We start from the raw sequence: 22,219 nt of genomic DNA, 5'->3' as shown, positions 1-22,219 counted from the left end.
TTTTTTGTGTGGCTGTGTAGTGGGGGCGGGGCAAACATCTGATTGGCCAGAAGACTTATTTCCTTCAACCTACTGCTTCGTGATTCGTTAATAAAAATATCTGTCACCAGAAGTAGGAAGTTACGACAATAATGATATTCAAAACATATTTAACTTTTTTTTTTAAATGTAGACCCTTAGGTTATAAATAGTAATAAAAGTTAATTTTAATATATATATTTTTTTATTTAATTAAAAGTCATTTTCTTATGGTGGTTTAATGTGCCACCTGCCGGTTGCTAGGGTGTAGCTGCCACGTTGCTATAGAGACAAAATATTCGGTATTGAGCTTATTATTCTTGTTCCAGCGCTTTCATTTTCATTAAGTCCACATATCACGTCCGTTCAAATGATTTAGTAATTGTTTTCTTGAAGCGGTATCACATTTTACAATTAAACTCAACAGGAATCCTATGTACCAAACATGATTTTTATATCGTGGTTGTGTAGTGGGGCGGGGTTTCTGCGTAACAAACATCTGATTGGCCAGAAGACTTCTTTCATTCAACTTGCTGCTCCGTGATTCGTTAATAAAAATGTCTGTCACCAGAAGTAGGAAGTCAGGACAATAATAATACTCTAAACATTTTTAACATTTGTTTTGTTTTTTTAATATAGATCCTTGGATTATAAATAGTAATACAAGTTAATTTTAATATATTTTTTTTATTTATTTAATTAAAAGTAATTTTCTTATGGTGGTTTAATGTGCCACCTGCCGGTTGCTAGGGTGTAGCTGCCACGTTGCTATAGAGACAAAATATTCGGTATTGAGCTTATTATTCTTGTTCCAGCAGTTTCATTTTCATTAAGTCCACATATCACGTCCGTTCAAATGATTTGGTAAATGTTTTCTTGAAGCGGTTTCACATTTTACAATAAAACTCAACAGGAATCCTGTCAAACTCGACTTTTATTTTGTGGCTGTGTAGTGGGGGCGGGGTTTCTGCGTAACAAACATCTGATTGGTCAGAAGACTTCGTTCCTTCAACTTGCTGCTTCGTGATTCGTTAATAAAAATGTCTGTCACCAGAAGTAGGAAGTCAGGACAATAATAATACTCTAAACATATTTAACATTTGTTTTGTTTTTTAATATAGATCCTTGGATTATAAATAGTAATACAAGTTAATTTATATATATTTTTTTTTTTATTTAATTAAAAGTAATTTTCTTATCGTGGTTTTATGAGCCACCTGCCGGTTGCTAGGGAGTAACTGCCACGTTGCTATAGAGACAAAATATTAGGTATTGAGCTTATTATTCTTGTTCAAGCGGTTTCATTTCATTAAGTCCACATATCACGTTCCGTTGAAAATTATTTAGTAAATGTTTTCTTGAAGCGGTATCACATTTTACAATAAAACTCAACAGGAATCCTGTCAAACATGATTTTTATATCGTGGTTGTGTAGTGGGGGCGGGGCTTCTGCGTAACAAACATCTGATTGGCCAGAAGACTTCTTTCCTTCAACTTGCTGCTTCGTGATTCGTTAATAATAATGTCTGTCACCAGAAGTAGGAAGTCAGGACAATAATAATACTCTAAACATATTTAACATTTGTTTTGTTTTTTAATGTAGATCCTTGGATTATAAATAGTAATACAAGTTAATTTTAATATATATTTATTTAATTAAAAGTAATTTTCTAATGGTGGTTTTATCTGCCACCTGCCGGTTGCTAGGGAGTAACTGCCACTTTGCTATAGAGACAACAGACTTGGTCAATATTCCAGAGCAGAAAAATATTCGGTATTGAGCTTTATTATTCTTGTTCCAGCGGTTTCATTTTCATTAAGTCCACATATCACGTCCGTTAAAATGATTTAGTAAATGTTTTATCACATTTTACAATAAAACTCAACAGGAATCCTATGTGTCAATCATGATTTTTATTTTGTGGCTGTGTGGTGGGGGCGGGGTTTCTGCGTAACAAACATCTGATTGGCCAGAAGACTTCTTTCCTTCAACTTGCTGCTTCGTGATTCGTTAATAAAAATGTCTGTCACCAGAAGTAGGAAGTTAGGACAATAATAATACTCTAAACATATTTAACATTTGTTTTGTTTTTTAATATAGATCCTTGGATTATAAATAGTAATACAAGTTAATTTATATATATATATTTTTTTGTTTAATTAATTAAAAGTAATTTTCTAATGGTGGTTTTATCTGCCACCTGCCGGTTGCTAGGGAGTAACTGCCACGTTGCTATAGAGACAAAATATTCGGTATTGAGCTTATTATTCTTGTTCCAGCGGTTTCATTTTCATTAAGTCCACATATCACGTCCGTTGAAAATGATTTAAAACTCGATATTTATATTGTGGCTGTGTGGTGGGGGCGGGGCTTCTGCGTAACAAACATCTGATTGGCCAGAAGACTTCTTTCCTTCAACTTGCTGCTTCGTGATTCGTTAATAAAAATGTCTGTCACCAGAAGTAGGAAGTCAGGACAATAATAATACTCTAAACATTTTTAACATTTGTTTTGTTTTTTAATGTAGACCCTTAGGTTATAAATAGTAATACAAGTTAATTTTAATATATATTTATTTATTTATTTAATTAAAAGTAATTTTCTTATCGTGGTTTTATCTGCCACCTGCCGGTTGCTAGGGAGTAACTGCCACGTTGCTGTAGAGACAGCAGACTTATTAACGGCTAACCGGGAGGATGAAGTTTACACTTCTCTTCAGTCGGTGGAGGAGGGCGGGAAACTTCACGCTGCCAGACTCACACACAACACCTGTGTGACAGCTTTCCTTCAGGTGGAGCCGCTCGCGGACTGTAAACATGTTGACTGACGTGATTTTGGAGGAAGAGTTTGACACAAATGGAGAGTGTTGGTACGACCCGCAGGACCTGGAGCACGGTGAGAGCTGCTGGACTCTGAGGTCGCACCCTAAACCGGGTCCGGCTGTCTGAGCTGCTGTGTTATTACCTTCCTAGACAGTCGTAAACAGACTTTTTATACAGTTTATGATACAGACAGGCAGCGGAATAATGTAACTGAGTTATTATCACATCAGCTGTGTTGCACGTTTGTTGTTGTTGCTTGTTTTTTTTTTTTTTTAAACAATATGTTTATTGATTTTCACAGCGAAAAACAAACAAACACAAAGAACAATCAAACAAATAAAATAGAATATATAAAAATAAAATAAAATAAAAAGAACCCACACTGGGCTATACTACTACACTACAACTCGGCTCACAGACACAGAGAAAAAAAATAAATAAATAAATGTAAAAAATAAAAAAAAATACATATCGACAGATGATTCAGAAATTATATAGATACAAAAATAACTGACAGTTAAGCACATGTTCCAGTCCTATGTTGTTGCTTGTTAATAAGTGATCATATGGGTTTTCTCTGGGGTCACAGAAGGGGTGAGATTGAAATCTATAGTCTATTCTTGTGGTCTAATCATCACACTAGTCATGGGATGAAAGCTGGTGTCCTGAGGCTGTTGCAGGTCCTGTGCTGACTGTTTTCTGGTCTTTAATGCATGTTGTTTTTGCGCTGCTGACAAGAGAAAAAGAGATGGATTTATTCTACATTCAAAAAAGTAGAATATTGTGAAAAAAGTTCAATATTTGAATCAGTTATTTAAGAAAGTGAAACTCGTATATTATATAGATTCATTACACATAGAGTGAAATATTTGAAGCCTGTTTTTCTTGTAATTTTGATGATTCTGGCTTAGAGATAATGAAAACACAAAACTCAGTGTCTCAGAAAATTAGAATATTACACAAGATTCATTTTTAAAAAGGATATTTTAAACGCAAATGTTTTTCTTGTAAATTTCTGAGTTTTTTTCTCATAAATTTGTCGTTTTTTCCTTGAGAAAAAAACCCTCAAATTTACAAGAAAAAAAATCACAAATTTAAGAGGAAAAAAATACAAAATTATGAAAAGAAAATCTAAAATGTATGAGAAAAAGACAAGTTTACAAGGAAGAAATGACAAATTTAGCAGAAGAAAATCACAAATTTAAGAGAAAAAAATCTCACATTTGTTAGAAAACAAAAAATACAAATTTGTGATTTAAAAAGATCTAAAAATTCATGAGAAAAATACAAATTTACGAGGAGAAAAAAATCTCAAACTTACTTGTAAAACAATATTCTAATTTTATACTGACACACTGAGTTTAGTGTTTTCATTCTCTCTAAACCAGAATCATCAAAATTACAAGAAAAACAGGCTTGAAATATTTCACTCTATGTGTAATGAATCTATATAATGTATGAGTTTCACTTTCTGAAATGATTGACAAAAATATTTTTCATGATATTCTATTTTTTTAGATGTACCTGTATAGTAGTAGTGTATGGCAAGGGCTTGGAATATGCTGATATACTGTATATAATCTAATGAAAAAGGTGCATATTATACATTGTTAGTATACATTTTGTATGTATGTACTCACAAATAGAGGCATGTTACAATACAAGGAAATTTGATAAAAAGCTAGATGTTTAAAAAATGTGATATAACAATGAACAGTATTGTAAAGATAAACAACAAATGCATTATATAAATATGGGAGGAAATTTTTTGAAATATATATAGTGCATGTGTGGGAGGTTTAAGTGGATGTGCCACTAAAAGGAAAGGTCCCTCTGTCCCAACTTTTCTTGGGACACCCAAAACATTTGCCGTTTTTTCTCCAAGCTGTTTTTTTCAATTCAAAATGCCAAACATTTTATGGTGCTAGTTTTTTTTTACTGTGGAATTTGTTGCTTTTGTTTCACACACATTAAAGAAAGTGAATTATTTGGGTTTTGGCTTGTGGGACAGATTAATCTGTTGTGGAAATTTTCCTTTGCTGCTGGTGAAGAATGAAATAGAGACTTCTGCCGGCCGACAAATGTTTTATTTCTTTGCAAAGAAAGGTCGATCAACACGCGAGCGGTCAAAGTGGAGAAAGACCCTGAACAGAGGAGAGATAGCCCAATTTATACCTGGAGAACGCCCACTAGGGTGTGGGGCGCACCTATATGCAAACCAGGGGTCTGGCTACGATATCCTGCCCCCCTCCCAGGGTGTAGGACATATGACAATTTACAACATAAAGAGGACCTTGCTAGGTGTGAGAGCTTCGTCTGGACATCCCATTTGAAATACAAAAGGGGACCCTTTCAGGTGTAAAATCTCATCTGCATATCAAATTTGAGACACAAAGGGGAAGTCAAAGTGTTGGCAGGAAAGGGGGAAGGGAGTATTGCATTTCAAATGGGCTGAGATGAAAATTACTATTACAATCCCTCCTTTTGATTATTGATTAATCACTAACAGTAAATAAAAAATAAAAACATAAAAATAAAACAAGGAATATAAAAAAAATAAATAAAATAAAATAAAATAAAATAACATAAGATAAAGTACATAGTCACAACTTAAATATCTGACACATTAATTCACCTAGATTTTAAAATGTATCATCATGGCAGTTGTTTAGAAGAGGAAGGAAACAAAATAAAAACAAAAATAAATAAAAATGAAAATAAAAATAAACATTATCAACATTATTTAAAAGATGTCATCATCAGAGTCCGATTCTGAGCTGGGGTAATGATGGGGATCAGAAATGTCAAATGAGTCTTTTGATTGTCATATTTGGTATAATACGAGTGAGTTTGTCCTGATAGCCAAATTTCTGGTTAAACAGTGCAGGAGAATGTTGCATTTTGTCCTTCTGTCAGGGTGGTGGTCTTGGTGGGTTTGTAGATGTAGGTTTCTATCAGCCTCGTCCAACATGATAGAATAACGATCAAGTGTTACATGGTGTAGTTTTGTTGGGGGGGGGGGGGGGGTCTGCGTTGTTAATCCTGTTGTCTAGTTGGTTGGAATTTATGGTGTTACTCCTACAGTTGTCCTCTCGCGCTGTCAGTCTCTGCATTGTTTGTCCTTGCGTTGTCTGCGTCTGGGTCGGGTGTTCCCGTGTCACCCGTGTCCGTCTACTTCTGGGGTCTCCTGACCCTGCGGTGGTGACATGCCAATGTCACTTCTGCCCTCTGTATCCTCCTTCGCCCTCGATGATAATGTATCCTTGTTATTCTCTGGTCGCCTGATGACCAGGGCTGGAACGGGTAGTCCGATGTTGGGGAATGCAGCCACGATCCCACGGCCAAGGTGTTCCTTCTGGTCCCGCTGGTTAAGCCGTCGTCTGGCTGGTCGAGGAGTCATCAGTACTGGGAAACATGGAAGCAGGAGTCCCTCTCAGCTACTGGGACAGCAGTTGGTTGGTTGTCGGTGGCACCTCATGGTCCTCTCCACCTGGGTTGGCACCAATGCTTCCTCCTGACCCAGTTTCCAGGCTGGATGTTGTGGAGTTGCTGGTTGGTTCTGGAAAGGCAGCTTTCATCTTTGGAAAGATAAACTTGCAGAGCATGGTTAATTGTACAAAAAAAAATTTTTGCATACCACAATCTATTGACAATATCCATCATCAAATGTTCAAATGGTCTGTCTGGTGGTGGGTGAGTAGCGTGTGTGATTGTTTTGGTTTTATCTGTGTTGTGTGTTGCGCAGACCATACATGACTGACAATATTTCTGCGCATGAACCGAAAAACCTTTGGTGAACCAATGTTGAGTTACTGCATCCAATATCCCCCCTTTTGACACATGGTCCAATCCATGTGTCAATTTTGTGAGGGAAGAAGTGGTAGGGAAGAAGGGAAGAAGTGTTTGGGTAGGCAAGGTTTTGTTATCTGGTCCCCGCCACACTGCTTCCATCTGTGTGGCTCTGCAGCGTCTCCACAATGTCTTTCCTTGTGGTGTGGCAAAGGACTGTATTGCTGTAAGGGAAGTGGGAATAGATACTGGAGTAGAAACAAACAAAGGATGGGTGGTGGGTTGGATGGTGGGTTGAAGAGCTGCTGTTTTTTGCAGCAGCACCAGCTCTTGCATTTCCTAGAGAGACAGAATCTGAGTTTTTAGTATGGGCAAGGCAGTTACACACAGCAACAGATGCTGGCAGTCAGGAATAATGCAGACAAGAGGTTAATGGTGAGAGGTTTATGAGCAATTGACTTTCCTGTAGATGTAAGAAAGCCACGGTTTTTCCATAAAGCATGAAAGTTATGACACACATTGAAAGCATACTGAGAGTCAGTGTAGACTGTGATGTTCTGTCCTGTTCAATGAAAGCATGTTAATGCAGATAATTCAGCTGCCTGTGCATCCACATACAACATAGCATCAGAATTAGGAAGGTGTGTTAGAAGAAATCATTGCATGGTTTTGACAGTGTTACACTCCTCCAGACAGGACTGTGGTCCTCATCAGGAGACTGTAGGAAGCAAAAATGATTGGTTTTTAAGAACAGTACATGTAATAATCACGTTTCTGAAACGAAAAGGGTTAAAAAGGTTTTGTCGGGTCTGGAAGTCTTTAAACAAAGAGAGGTAGACAAAGCTTGTTTAGGTCAGTGAAAGCAGCGCCCGCTGCAGTAGTCCAAGTCAAAAAAGTCAGTCATGGCCAAATGTTTTTCCCCATGTGTGATGTCACACAGGGGTTGGGAGATCTCCACAAAAAAAATGTTTTAAATCCATGGACGGCAATAGCCTGCTAAATCTATAGAATGCATCGTTTGTTTGTTTTGTTTGTTTTGTTTGTTTTGTTTGTTTTGTTTGTTTTGATTGTGATACGAGTCGCAACCTTTTGTTTGTGATAGTTTTGTAGTGAGCTCTATATTGTGGAAACTTCTCGAAGTTATCGGATGTGTAATGTATATATGTTAAAGCAATCTGTTCAATATGTTTGTGTGAATGAGGTGCAGTACCTTCTACTGGTCCCACAGGTTGGTTTGGCTCGTCAGCAGGAATCCATCTCTCTCCGACAACCCCCATCCATTTTCAGTCCGATTTGTCCATTGTGTTTGGTGAATTATTGGGACATTCACGTTTCCAATGTCCACGTTGACCACAGAGGGAACAGGTATCCCTTGGAATTTTCTCTTCCCATTGCCTGTGTCGGCCACGTCCTCCTCTTCCTTTTTGTCCATGATTTGGTTGTCCATATCCTCGTACTGTGTTGGGACATTCACGTTTCCAATGTCCATGTTGGCCACAGAGGAGACAGGTATCCCTTGGGAATTTCTCTTCCCATTGCCTGTGTCGGCCACGTCCTCCTCTTCCTTTTTTCTTTTTCTTTGAGAGCATTTGGTCATGTGCATGTATGGCGTGTCTGCGAAGTTCAGGCAGACGTGCATCATTCCAACCAATGCAGGAAATTTTGACAGCTGAAGCAATGTCTGGTTTTAGTCCGTTTAAGAAATGATTACAGAGATGAATTTCCCACACATCTGGAATGTTGGTTAATTCATCAGGCAGTTGAAGGCCACTGTAGGTGTTGCAAACCTCTGCTGTTGTTGGGTCAGGCAGATGTTGTGAGGCTGCTGTGATGTCAACAGAAGTACATGGGCGGAAAACCAACGTTACACCTTCTGGTCCTGATACTTCAACCATGGGCATGTTGAAAACTGCATCTTGGTTTGGATGGCGCAGTCTATGTGCTATTGGAGAAGGTGGGGTAGTCGTAGGTTGTTGTGGTGAAGCAGACACGTCAGTGGCACAGTGAGCTGCTCCTGGAATGGTCGTTGGAATGGTCATTTGTGGTGGCCTGGTGGAGTAGTCTTTCCTTCTTGAGCTGGTGGGTGTTCCATATGGTGGTGGGGCTGATGGATGAATGGAGGGATTGCCATCGAGGTCTGGATCCAGCTTCAAAGCCGCCAACTGTGGAAACAGAGAAGAAATCTGCGAGTCTGGTGTTCTTTGTCTGTGTGACATTTGTATTTCATTGTTTTCAACTTTTTCACATGAAAGAGGGAGTTGTACTGTTTTCCTATTTTGCGCCTCTGCTTCCCCCTTCCACAACTGAAAACATTCTTTCTGACCTTCCATATCTTCTAATTTTCTTACAGAAATCTTATTTTTTTTCTTCTCATTTGTTGTTCTTTTTCCTTTAGTTTTTCTTCTAATATCGATATATTTTTTAAACTGAGGGATCCACCTATTGGGAATCCAAACTCAGCTGTCCAGACGTTTAAATATTTTAGACTTTTAACCCCACATTTCTTTCTCATAATATCCACAATCACCCCCTCCATTTCCAATGGAGACCGCGCGACTATTGAACAATACAGACGTCTCTATATTGCTTCGCTCTGTTTATGCTACAAGCGAAGAAAAAAGCAGGGATATTTCGTAAGGAAAGAATCAGTCGCTTTATTTATGTTACAAGCGGCAGATTATTTCATAAGGAAAAAACCAGTCACTTCGAATTCCAGGGGACTAGTGATAAAAGAACCCAATCGCTTCGTTTTGATATGCTACAAGCGAAAAAAAAGCACGTATTGTGAATAAGATGAGAAACAAAAATGTTATGCCAATTTTAAACCCAATTTTTAAAGTCAAGATTCAATATTTCAGTGCTCACCAGATGAATTTAGCTGAATCGCGTTCTTGGAAATCCCAGCGGTGACGATCCGGGGCGTTTGCGGTCAGCTCTCCCTTCTCAGAAGATTTTTGAGGTTGGGGACTGAAAGTTTTTCTGCCAGGATGGCTCATCACTGTCCGCGTCCCGTCCCAGACGATCACACGAGGGATCCCGCTTCTGACACCAAATTGTTGTGGAAATTTTCCTTTGCTGCTGGTGAAGAATGAAATAGAGACTTCTGCCGGCCGACAAATGTTTTATTTCTTTGCAAAGAAAGGTCGATCAACACGCGAGCGGTCAAAGTGGAGAAAGACCCTGAACAGAGGAGAGATAGCCCAATTTATACCTGGAGAACGCCCACTAGGGTGTGGGGCGCACCTATATGCAAACCAGGGGTCTGGCTACGATATCCTGCCCCCCTCCCAGGGTGTAGGACATATGACAATTTACAACATAAAGAGGACCTTGCTAGGTGTGAGAGCTTCGTCTGGACATCCCATTTGAAATACAAAAGGGGACCCTTTCAGGTGTAAAATCTCATCTGCATATCAAATTTGAGACACAAAGGGGAAGTCAAAGTGTTGGCAGGAAAGGGGGAAGGGAGTATTGCATTTCAAATGGGCTGAGATGAAAATTACTATTACAAATCAATAACTAGAAAATCTCTAAAGAAATTTTGAGTATCTATCCATACATTATTAGATTACAATTTGATCTGTTTATGCCCAAACTATAACTCTGACAGCTTTACCACACCAATGTGAGTGAGAAGACCAATTTTCCTACGTTTCTATCTATAAATTATTTCTGTAGAGTGGTATCTGCCGCCTCGAGCACAGTTTTTTTTTTTTTTTTTTACACATTTTTCTCTCCCTCTGCACTCTAGCGATGATGTCATCCACTCTAGCCTCTCCATAGGGTAACATTGGGGGGATTTTTTGTCGTTTTTTGCCGAATAATTTGAAAACCGTTTGCCGAAACCCTTAGAAAAGTCACAGCACACTTGTCATGGCCGAGCCGGTCGATTTGACACCTCTTTACTGTATGTGAGACCAAAACTGTGTGAGGAGTGGTCGACCGAATAAGCCCGGTGAATAACATATAGTGTGCTTTTTCAAGCACACCCAATTAAAAGATTTCTTAGTTGCAGCCCTGTTGAATTACGATTATAAACAAAATGATGAATGTAGAAGTAGATGACTAAGTGAGCAGGCTGTGAGGGAAAAAAACCCTTTTGGTTTATGGACAGAAGAGCCTCAGTCTTGATCCAGAGGCGGCTCGTTCTACAGAGTGATGGCAGCAGGAAGGAAAAGCTTCCTGTAGCATTCCTCAGTGACTTCCTCACTGAATAAAACTGTTTTACTGCGTCTACATTTAGGTTTGTGCAGCATCCTCCTCTACAATACCAACTGTAAAGCAAGGTTATAATAGTTTTGGATTTTTCATTAGTTGTAGTTTTAATTTCGTTGTCAATTTTTGTTTCCAAATTCACTTAGTTTTAATTAGTTTGTATTTTTTGGAAAAGCTTAGTTTAAGTTTAGTTTTTATTAGTTGTAGTTGTTTTGTAATGGGGTATTTGTTGCGTGCCAGATTAAAAAAAAGTCACAATAAATGTTCCTTTATTTCCTTTGTCTGATCCATCTCAGCCCCAATAAGTTTATTAAGTCATAAAACCAGATAGATGAAATAGATTTCATATCAACCAAAAAGGTTTACGGATGAAAAAAGTTGACAAAGACGAAAACGAAGGACATTTTCACTATAATTTTAGTTAGTTTTAGTTGTTTTTACTTTTATTACACTTAACGAAAATGTTCATTCGATTCTAGTTTCCGTTATTTCGTTAACTATAATAACTTTGCTGTAAAGGGCATCAGAGTAGAGCTAAATGTCGTTATTTGGTTGCCACGTGTCATGTTTGAGTTAAAATTAAAAAAAATCACTGTGCATAAACTGCTTATTGCGTGAAACATGTTTTGTTTGGGTGCTTTGTTATTAAAGCTGCCCCACATAATTCACATCCAGAGGACTAGTTATCCCTGTTTCTGGACAAGATCCGGACTTTAAGAGACTTTAGTGGGAGAAAAGGTCACAAGGGGATCCCAAGGCATGCCTTACATTCCTCTGTGACTCACCAGAGCCAGATACTTAATACAGACACTTAATAGTGTGAGACAATGAGGTGTGTGTGTGGACATGTACCCTTTACCCACACCTAGTCCTACCCATTGCCTGTGTTTGGGCATAGAACTGTTCTCCTATCTTGTGTTTACATGTTTTACATGTTTTGACAGATCTCCATTTGGCAGCGGAGCTCGGGAAAACCCTCCTGGCCAGGAACCATGAGCTGGAGCAGGCGCTGCAGCAGATGTACTCCACCAACCAGGAGCAGCTGCAGGAGATAGAGGTGATAAATGTTAGGGAGGAACTAATGGGAGGACTGGAGCCTCTCTCTGAGGACAGTGGTACGCCTTCAGAAAAAGGCTATGTGTGTGCAAGGCATATCCATCTCAACATGCAAAACATCTACAGTCCTACAGTATGAACTCTGAGAAGCACTTTCACTGGAAGGGAGGTGTCATTGTGAATTTGTCTCAGCTTTAAATAGGATGGAGTAAAAGCTGATCCTGTAGAGTCTGGCCTAGTGAGCCTTTGGTGGATGGCAGGATGTTTAGACGTGTTTCCTTTAGGGGAAATGTGTCCAAGAGAAACACCAGAGTGGTTCTAGAGAAACACCACTACGCTTTGTGTTTTGCTACTCGGATATTAAACTTTGCCATAAGCAGACCGTGCTGATCTGTTTGAGTGAGAGGACTCGGCGTTCAGTAGGCCAACGAGATAAGAGCATTAATTTGTTTACGGTGTGAAGGCTGCAGCTTGAGGATTTCTAGAGGTTGATCTGGTTATATATGGTTATCTCCATACGTCTCTCTGACCCTCATCCTCATGCACATATATCCCCTCTACACTAATCACATTCACAGCTCTGTGTGTGTGTGTGTGTGTGTGTGTGATGCAGGGTTGTGCTGCTGCACAGAACAAATGGTTTCATCAATTTGCACCAGAGAAAAGTAATTCAGTAGAAAGAAGATAGTGAGCTATTGCAGAAATGTCTCAGTAGATAATGACTGCATCACACATTTCCGTGCCATGTTTTTTTAAAAATATTTTCCCTGAGTCTGGAATGTGTTGATTATTGGTCAACAAAATGTTCATTATATGTTTGTTTTTCATCCAGTAGATTGTGACAAGGAATATTTTGATCTAATTTATTTTATTATTATTTTTTTATTCATTTTTTATTTATTTATTTTATTTCATTTTTATTTTTTTATTTATTTTTTTATTTTATTTATTGAATGTACAGTTTTAATTGTGGAAGTGCCATAACATTGCAACATTGATCTTGTTATTTAGATTTTCTTAAATATAATTAATTTTATTTATTTAAATGTATTTATATATATATATATATATATATATATATATATATATATATATATATATAAATTTTTATTAAAAAAGGATTGATGTTTTTAAAGTCAACAAGTAATCACGTCAGATAACTATGATCTCATTATTTACCAAAATATTCCTAATTATGAATTCTGCCATATTCGAGCAGCCCTGGTCCAAAGAATCCTCTTCAAATTTCATATTTTTTCCTTCCAACAGCTTAAAAACCAAAAATTCAGTTTGCAATCGTCACATTGGAGAAGATGGTGAATACACAACAGTTTAACCAGCCCTTTGGACACTAATTCACCTATACACGTTATTTATTTAATTGTGCTGCTGCACGGAACAAATAGTTTCATCGATTTGCAGCAGAGAAAAGTAATTCAGTAGAAAGGAGATAGAGAGCTATTGCAGAAATGTCTCTGTAGATAATGACTGCATCACACATTAACATGCCACAATGTTCAGAGTCCTTTAAAGCCTCTTAATCAGCAGCTCGTTGCTACAAAGAAGCCTTTGTCTGTTGGCCGAGGTAGGAAATAAAACCAAATGTTAGAGTGTGTAAAACCTCTCTGCCTTTTCTATGGTTCGGATTAAAAAAAGAACATTTTAATAAACTTGCATGTTGTAATATGTGATAATTAAGTGCCTGAAACAAATATGCTACAGGAACTTAAGAGTCTTGTTTGTATTTTTCTTATGAAAATATGCAATTTTTTATTTTTATTTTCCCTGAGTCTGGAATATGTTGATTATTGGTTACCAAAATGTTCAGACGATGTTTTTTTATCCAGTAGATTGTGACAAGGAACATTTTGATGTAATTTATTTATTCATTTTATTGAATGTATAGTTTTAGTTGTGGAAGTGCCATAACATTGCAACATTGATCTTATTATTTCGATTTTCTTTAATATAATTTATTTTATTTATTTAAATGTATTTTTTTTTTTTTTTTCAAATTAGTTTTCGGGTATATATATATATATATATATATATATATATATATATATATATACAATATTACGCCGTTCGGTTAGCATTAGCTGACAATTAAAGTTGTTTTAATCACAAAATGCTAAACGGTGGCTAACTTTATGAATCACTTCCTGTCGCTAAACACATGCTGCTTTCAAAATAAGAGCACAGTGTGTTAACAGAATCCACCACAGAATTTACATGAAGACTGTCAAAATAAGATGCCTTAAATAAAACATACAAGAACCTTTATTCTCCTTTACAATAATTAATTATTTACTGATTAACATCAGTGTATATAATTGAATTGTGGCATTAGAATCTGCGAGACGGGCCACTAAATTTGGGCTTTTAATAAAAAAAAAAAAAATTCTCAGAGGGAGGGCCAACCCCCGGACCCCCCATCCAGCTAACAGCAGCACCGTTACAAGTAGGATAACAAAGTTAATTCTATTCTATTCTATGTCACGGTATCTCCTGACTGAAAATGTAATGTGAGGTGTTTGCTCACATTTAGCTCAAAGTGCACAAGATCAATGCATTTTACTTAAAAATGTACAAAATTTATGATATGTGGTCCCTCCCCAAAGCTGTAAACCTGGGGGAAACACTGCACGTTTTTTATTTAAGAGTCAGTTTAACGAAACTAAAAAACCCAAATGAAGCTTCATCGTTTGTGGTTTCCCTCTCTTGTTCCCCAGTACCTGACGAAGCAGGTGGAGCTGCTGCGACAGATGAACGACCACCACGCTAAAGTGTACGAGCAGCTGGACGTGGCCACCAGAGACCTGGAGCAGAGCAACCAGAGGCTGGTGCAGGGCAACCGGCTGGCCCAGCACAAGATCCACAGGTTGGTCCACAAGCTCTCACTGAATCTGACTTTTAAATGATGTTTTAAGTGCAGAAACTCATGCACTTCTTTCCCCTGCAGCCTGACAGAGACCATTGAGGGGCTTCAGACCTACATCGAGGACCTGCAGACTCAGGTGGACGAGCTGAAGACCGCCCAGAAAGAGAGGAACAGAAGAGAGCTGGCAGAGCAGCGACGCAACCTCGGAGCTCAGAGTGTTTCCTGTCTCAAAGAGCTGTACGACTTACACCAAGACAGGTATAGTAGATGAGGACAGCACAGTGACATAAAGTCATAGTGGTATCTGTACATTTGACACAGATTTACTGAAAACACATCCAGGTGTATCTGTCTGTTAGATTTTATCTTTCCTGGACCTTTACAGAAGTGTAGGGTAAATATCTGTGTTTCCTTTAGGGGGAAGAGTGGCTGCTGGGAGAGTCTAATTCCTATATGACAAAGAAAATACTCAGCCCCAAATTCCACCTCTCAGTCAGCCCAATACATTTAGTAAATACATTAAGTGTCATAAACAAACCAGCATGGCTAATTATGCACATTGTCTCTGCTGATCATAAACATCGTGATGGTGAATTAACGGCATCACTAACTGTGCACAGAGTGTCTGGTGCTTGTTGTAAACAAACAGAGATCGCTAAGTGAACACCTCCTGCAGCAGCAGCACATACACACTGTACTGCTACAGAGCTAACTGTTAGCCTGTTAGCACATACACACTGTACTGCTACAGAGCTAACTGTTAGCCTGTTAGCACATACACACTGTACTGCTACAGAGCTAACTGTTAGCCTGTTAGCACATACACACTGTACTGCTACAGAGCTAACTGTTAGCCTGTTAGCACATACACACTGTACTGCTACAGAGCTAACTGTTAGCCTGTTAGCACATACACACTGTACTGCTACAGAGCTAACTGTTAGCCTGTTAGCACATACACACTGTACTGCTACAGAGCTAACTGTTAGCCTGTTAGCACATACACACTGTACTGCTACAGAGCTAACTGTTAGCCTGTTAGCACATACACACTGTACTGCTACAGAGCTAACTGTTAGCCTGTTAGCACATACACACTGTACTGCTACAGAGCTAACTGTTAGCCTGTTAGCAATTTGCAGACTGGACGCTAAGGGGTTAACATCCCCTCCGGCTCTGCAGCTGGGAGAGACTGCTGTAGGAGGACTGTGCCGATTCGACTCGTTCTTACTCTTCTCTCCTCTCGGCGGCTCGTTAAGAAGAGTAAGAACGAGTCTCCAAGAGTCTCCAATAACATTAGAAAGAGTCGCTAGATTTGTTGCTAGTCGCTTTCTTGAAAAATAGTTGCTAAGGGGGGGGGCTGAAAATTCGCTAAATATAATATAGCAACACTGTTTCTCTGGCTTTTACAAATGTTGCGTGTTGTTGTGGCGTAGAGTATAACGTCACATCCTGCTTAGTATTCTATCCAATCAGCAACCAGGCTTTTTACAGGGGAGAAAAAAAACAAAGACCGCTAGGACGGCTCATATTCATATTAGGGGCGTTTCGGCGAGTGAGACCCGCCTCATTACGGCCTTAATAACTGCCTTCTGAAGTGTGTGTTGTCTGATCACCTCTTACCCTCGGTGCTCTGCTGTCTCAGCGTCTTGTGTGCTGACTGGACACATCCAGGTCACCCAGAGACAGACCTCCTGCTGGAGACATAATCCAGAGGAGGAATGAGTTAATCCTCCTCCTTTGTGAGCAGAGTGAAAATACATACGCACAACTGTCGGTTTAACTCGCTACGTGTCATTGGAGTAAAAGTAAATTATGACATTCTAGTTTCCATCTATATTTAATAGAAAATCCTCCTTAATTTTTCATTTTAAAAATAGATTTAAAACATTTGGAGGAGGTGAATTAGTTTTTTCAGCCCAGAGTAGTCTTCCTCTCATGTTGCACGTGACCTCCACAAACTCAAAATGATGTGGTAAAAATCTAAGTTACCTGAAAAACACAGGAGAAACATTAACACAAATTACTAACTACTGCACTGCAAAAAAACAGATAAAAACACTAAATCATCATTTTGTGATCAAAAGGGAGATGTTAAAAGACACAAAATGACTGAAAAAAGACACAAAAATTACATAAATTGACCAAATAAGAAACAAAAGATGTAAAATCACAAAAAAGACATAGAAAGACAAAAAAAGACCAAAAAAAGACACAAAAGATGTAAAATCACAAAAAAAAAGACATAAAAAGACAAAAAAAACACCCAAAAAAAAGACACAAAAAGTTTTTTTTATCAAGAAAGAAACAAATAATTGTCGGGTCACTCTGCTAGTTCATCGCTGCTGGCAGCTTTAATTTATCTCTTTTGTACATTTTTTTTTCTTTTTTGGTCATTTTGTGACCAAAAGAAGATGTAAAAAGACACAAAATGACAAAAAAAAGACCAAAACAAGACACACAGCTTTAATTTTTATCTTGTTTTAAGAGATAATTTCTTATTTTAAGTGTTCAACATGCTTATTTCTAGATTTAATAATCTTAATTTAAGAAATCTTGTCAAGGAAAATTATCTGTCCATGCAGCAAGATCATTTCCCTCAGATTTACTGTTTGATCTGGTTTTTAGACTAAACACCTTTTTTGCAGTTTGTGCCTTATTTAAATAGATTTTAACGTGTGATGTCCACATCCCCAGGGAACACGTATCCCCTCTCTGGACATTTAAATGCTCCTATCTATGTATTGTTAGTTAATTTAATTCTAAAAGTGCTTTTATTTCCACCCATGTACTGATATTTCTCTCCCTGGCTCAGACATGCAGCCCCTGATGGCGTGCGCGTGGACGGCCTGTGGTCCCCGCAGGGCTCTCTGTGTGAGCGGGACCGAGGCCAGGACCCGGAGGAGGAGAATGCGGCTCTTCAGCGAGCCATTCAGACGCTCCAGAGCCAAGTGGCTGCAGAGAGAGGCCGGCGGGAGGCGGCGGAGCGTGAGAGCCAGCTGACATTGAGGGAGAACTCGGGCCTGGAGCAGCGTCTGGCCCTGCTGGCCGGCTGCCGGACACGCCAGAAGGAGCTGGAGGCCGAAGTGGAGCAGCTCAGGCTGCTGTGGAGAGCCGACTGTGCCAACAGGTAGGCATCAGTTAGATATTTATACAGCAAAAAAAGGTGTCTAAAAACCAGATCAAACAGTAAATCTGAGGGAAATGATCTTGCTGCATGGACAGATAATTTACCTTGACAAGATTTATTAAATTAAGATTATTAAATCTAGAAATAAGCATGTTGAACACTTAAAATAAGAAATTAACTCTTAAAACAAGATAAATTATCTAAAACTTTTAAATCTAAGTTTGTTTTTTTATCTTGGTAGGAACCAAATAATCATCAGGTCACTCTGCTCGGGCCAGTTCATCACTGCTGGCAGCTTTAATTTATCTCTTTTGTAAAAAAATTTTGAATGCCATTTTGTGACCAAAAAAGACACAAAAAAGACAAAAAGAGACAAACAAAATGACAAAAAGACAAAAAAAGACACAAAAAATGACAAAAAAGTCACAAAAAGACACAAAAAATACACAAAAAAGACACAAAAAGACGTAAAAAGACAAAAAAAAGGCAAAAAAAAAATTCGTGCTTGTAACTTTAATTGTATGTCTTTTGTAAATTTTTTGTCTTTTTTGGTCATTTTGTGACCAATATAAGATGTTAAAAGACACAAAATGACAAAAAAAAGACACAAAAAAAGACAATAAACAACAACAAAAAAGACACAAAAAAACAAAAGACGCAAAAAGACAAAAAAGGAGACATAAAAAAAGACAGAAAAGACAGAAAAGACACAAAAAGACGTAAGATGAACAAAAAAGACAAAAGAACACCAAAAAAAAGACACAAAAAGTTTTTTTTATCTTGGTAAGAAACAAATAATCATCAGGTCACTCTGCTCGGGCCAGTTCATCACTGCTGGCAGCTTTAATTTATCTCTTTTGTACATTTTTTGTCTTTTTTGGTCATTTTGTGACCAAAAAAAGACACAAAAAAGACAAAAAGAGACAAACTAAATGACAAAAAGACAAAAAAAGACACAAAAAAGACACAAAAAGACGTAAAAAGACAAAAAAAGACAAAAAAAAAATTTGTGCTTGTAACTTTAATTGTGTCTTTTGTAATTTTTTTGTCTTTTTTGGTCATTTTGTGACCAATATAAGATGTTAAAAGACACAAAATGACAAAAAAAAGACACAAAAAAAGACAATAAACAACAACAAAAAAGACACAAAAAAACAAAAGACGCAAAAAGACAAAAAAGGAGACATAAAAAAAGACAGAAAAGACACAAAAAGACGTAAAATGAACAAAAAAGACAAAAGAACACCAAAAAAAAGACACAAAAAGTTTTTTTTATCTTGGTAGGAACCAAATAATCATCAGGTCACTCTGCTCGGGCCAGTTCATCACTGCTGGCAGTTTTAATTTATCTGGTTTTAAGAGTTAATTTATTATTTTAAGTGTTCAACATGCTTATTTCTAGATTTAATAATCTTAATTTAATAAATCTTGTCAAGGTAAATTATCTGTCCATGCAGCAAGATCATTTCCCTCAGATTTACTGTTTGATCTGGTTTTTAGACTAAACACCTTTTTTACAGTGTACTAAACCTTGATTGTTCCCCTCTTTCCCTGTTAGTCTCTTTGGATAAAAGCGTCTCCTAGATGACTAAATAAATGTGACTTGTGTCTCCTGTCCCTTCCCCTCTGACCAGTGTAAGGAGGGCGGAGCAGCTGCTGTTGCCAGATACGATCTTCTTCCCCTCAGAGGAGAGAGCTGGTCAGGATGAGGAGGAGCAGCAGCAGGAGAAGGAGGAGGAGCAGAGGAGACGCAGCAGACAGAGGTCTAACAGCGACAGCGTCCTGAGAGGAACAAACCCAGAGGAGTTCCTCCGAGGACACGATCAGCTGTGTATACGGAGAGCAGAGGCAGTGAAACAGAGAGGAATCTCTCTGCTCAACGAGGTGGACGCTCAGTACAGCGCCCTGCAGGTGATCTCTCTATATTTAGATTTATATTTATATTTATAGCTCCTCTGGTACAGTTAATGCATAGTAAACATTCAGATAAAAGCTGCAGAATTCTATCTTAAAGGGACAGTTTGAAAGATTCGACGTGGGGTTGGATGCAAAAGGTAAATTGCACCCCTAACTGTCCAAGCACAGTGGCCCTCATTTATCAAACAAACCTAGAAACGAGCTCAGATCTGATTGTATATTTGATCTTACGACAGGGACACGGTCGCAGAGTGTATTTATTTTAAATTATGTTTTAATGATAAATAATATAGCCTAAACATGCTTTGGTTTGTCACCATTAAAAAACAAAACACAGCAGAGTTTTATCAGCTCCAAACTATAAACTATATAGTTTATAGTAGTTAGTAGTTTGCACAATATATATATAGTGCAAACTATAGTCTAAGATTAATTCTCAGACTCAGACGTGTGGACTTCACGCTGACTCAGATTTGCGTACACGAGCTGAGAGCAGACTGAGATCTGATCCTTCAATCACGTCCAAATTAATAAATGTCGAGCCTTGTAGAAATGATCGTACGCCCACTTTACACTCACTTTCTGTCGTACGCTCGTTTGATAAATGAGGGCCGCTGCGTCTTGGTGCACCAGTTCTATTTGCACATTTTAAAATGAGATAATATGCATACATTTGGTGCAAAATCGTCCCCTTCTATGCAATTCCAACTCAGAAACACCAGCACTAATAGCCACACGCAGTTAAAGTCAAATTATGACCATTTTCAGAGAGCTGGTGGTTAATGAAGCACAATTATAAGATCGACTCAAACTCCTTTATGTTGGGAATTAGTGACAGGATGGTCCTCTCCGTTCCCCCATGTGCCATTTTTAAAAATGCATGAGAGTGATTTTTTTATTTTTTTTTTATTTACTTTTTATTCGTTTTTTCTTAGTAACATACACATAAGTGCCAGTGGGCACAAGAACATACAACATAACATAAACATAAACATAACATAACAAGGGGAGGATTGTGCATTAAGTAAAACAGCAGAGTCGACATAAGCGCATCATACATAAAAATATAAGGATGCTGCTTGAAAATAGCGAAGTAATTAAAAAAAAAAAAGAGTGATTTTTTAAAAACTTTTTTTGCTGTCATCTAAAAATTAACAATGCTTTCAAAACACAAGTTTCACTAAAAGTTGACATAATCTACTCTGTGCATTCCCATCAAGAAATTATTATTTCACTATGACTATTGAAAAAAACATTTAGGTTTTCTAACTTTTTTTTCTCTTGAAATGAGGCCTAATTTTATTATATATATATATATAATTTTGTATATTTGGCTAAAATTGACCAATAATAATGAAAAAGATATGAAGATCATATATCAATGTGTTGGTCATGAGTTGCCTTAAAAGGTGAAAAAAAAAAGTTGTTCATAATTTTTTTCTACATGTCCTAAAACCAGTCTAATGTCATGAGGTCCTTTTTGACCCCTGAGGACCAGTACATAAGGGTTAAGACTTTAATGTTTTCCTTGACTGGTAATATAAACCGTTGTAATAAAACATATTCACGTCCCTCTTTAAAACGTGTTTGTCGTCCAGGTGAAGTACGAGGAGCTGCTGCGGCGCTGCCAGCAGGAGGACGGCTCCAGCCATAAAGCCGTGCAGACGTCCAACAGTCCGTTTGCGAGCAGCCGGACACGCCGCCGCCGCTCCTCAGCAGCCGCGTCTGATCAGACTGTTGTCCTGGAAGAGCGCCAGCAGCCGGAGTACAAGGCTCTCTTCAAGGAGATCTTCACCCGCATCCAGAAGACCAAAGAGGACCTCAGCAGCAACAGAAGTCCAGCCGAGGACAGAGACGTCTGCAGCGCAGCAACATGATTGTATTTTACATTTTCCTGGGACTTTCACTCACTTTGACAAAGGAGAAACCAGGAGGTTGTTTTAGTAAAAAGAGAGCAGATGCAGCATCTTTGACCTGCTGCAAACCTCTTGGAACGCCTGCCAATGTAATAATGCCCACGAACATAATAAACCATAAACGTAATAAAAATCTAAGAACTATATTTGGTAATTTCGGTGGAATATTTTGAGACAAAAGTTGGAAATTTACTAGATTAAAGTGGCAGATCTACAAGAAAAAAAGTTGGAAATTTACTAGATTAAAGTGGCAAATCTACAAGAAAAAAGTTGCAGATTTACTAGATTAAAGTGGCAAATCTACAAGAAAAAAAAGTTGCAAATTTACTAGATTAAAGTTGCAAATCTACAAGAAAAAAAGTTGCAGATATACTAGATTAAAGTGGCAAATCTACAAGAAAAAAGTTGCAAATTTACTAGATTAAAGTGGCAAATCTACAAGAAAAAAGTTGTAGATTTACTTGATTAAAGTGG

The 22,219-nt window shown here is 37.9% G+C and overlaps 1 protein-coding gene across 1 annotated transcript; it reads left to right on the top strand.

The window, feature by feature from the left end:
- The first annotated feature begins 2,612 nt into the window (after nucleotides 1–2,612).
- cdr2a (cerebellar degeneration-related protein 2a) lies at nucleotides 2,613–22,195 on the top strand. Its single transcript, XM_059347137.1, has 7 exons — nucleotides 2,613–2,914; nucleotides 11,790–11,902; nucleotides 14,634–14,782; nucleotides 14,864–15,040; nucleotides 17,598–17,912; nucleotides 19,547–19,823; nucleotides 21,428–22,195. The coding sequence occupies exons 1-7, from the start codon at nucleotides 2,836–2,838 to the stop codon at nucleotides 21,704–21,706; spliced, it is 1,389 nt and encodes a 462-aa protein (XP_059203120.1). The 5' UTR covers nucleotides 2,613–2,835; the 3' UTR covers nucleotides 21,707–22,195.
- Nucleotides 22,196–22,219: the final 24 nt, after the last annotated feature.

Source organism: Centropristis striata, chromosome 13 (assembly GCF_030273125.1).
Source record: "Centropristis striata isolate RG_2023a ecotype Rhode Island chromosome 13, C.striata_1.0, whole genome shotgun sequence".
Lineage (NCBI taxonomy): Eukaryota > Metazoa > Chordata > Actinopteri > Perciformes > Serranidae > Centropristis > Centropristis striata.
Note: the sequence above shows the minus strand (reverse complement) of the source record. Positions and strands in the feature narration are given on the sequence as shown.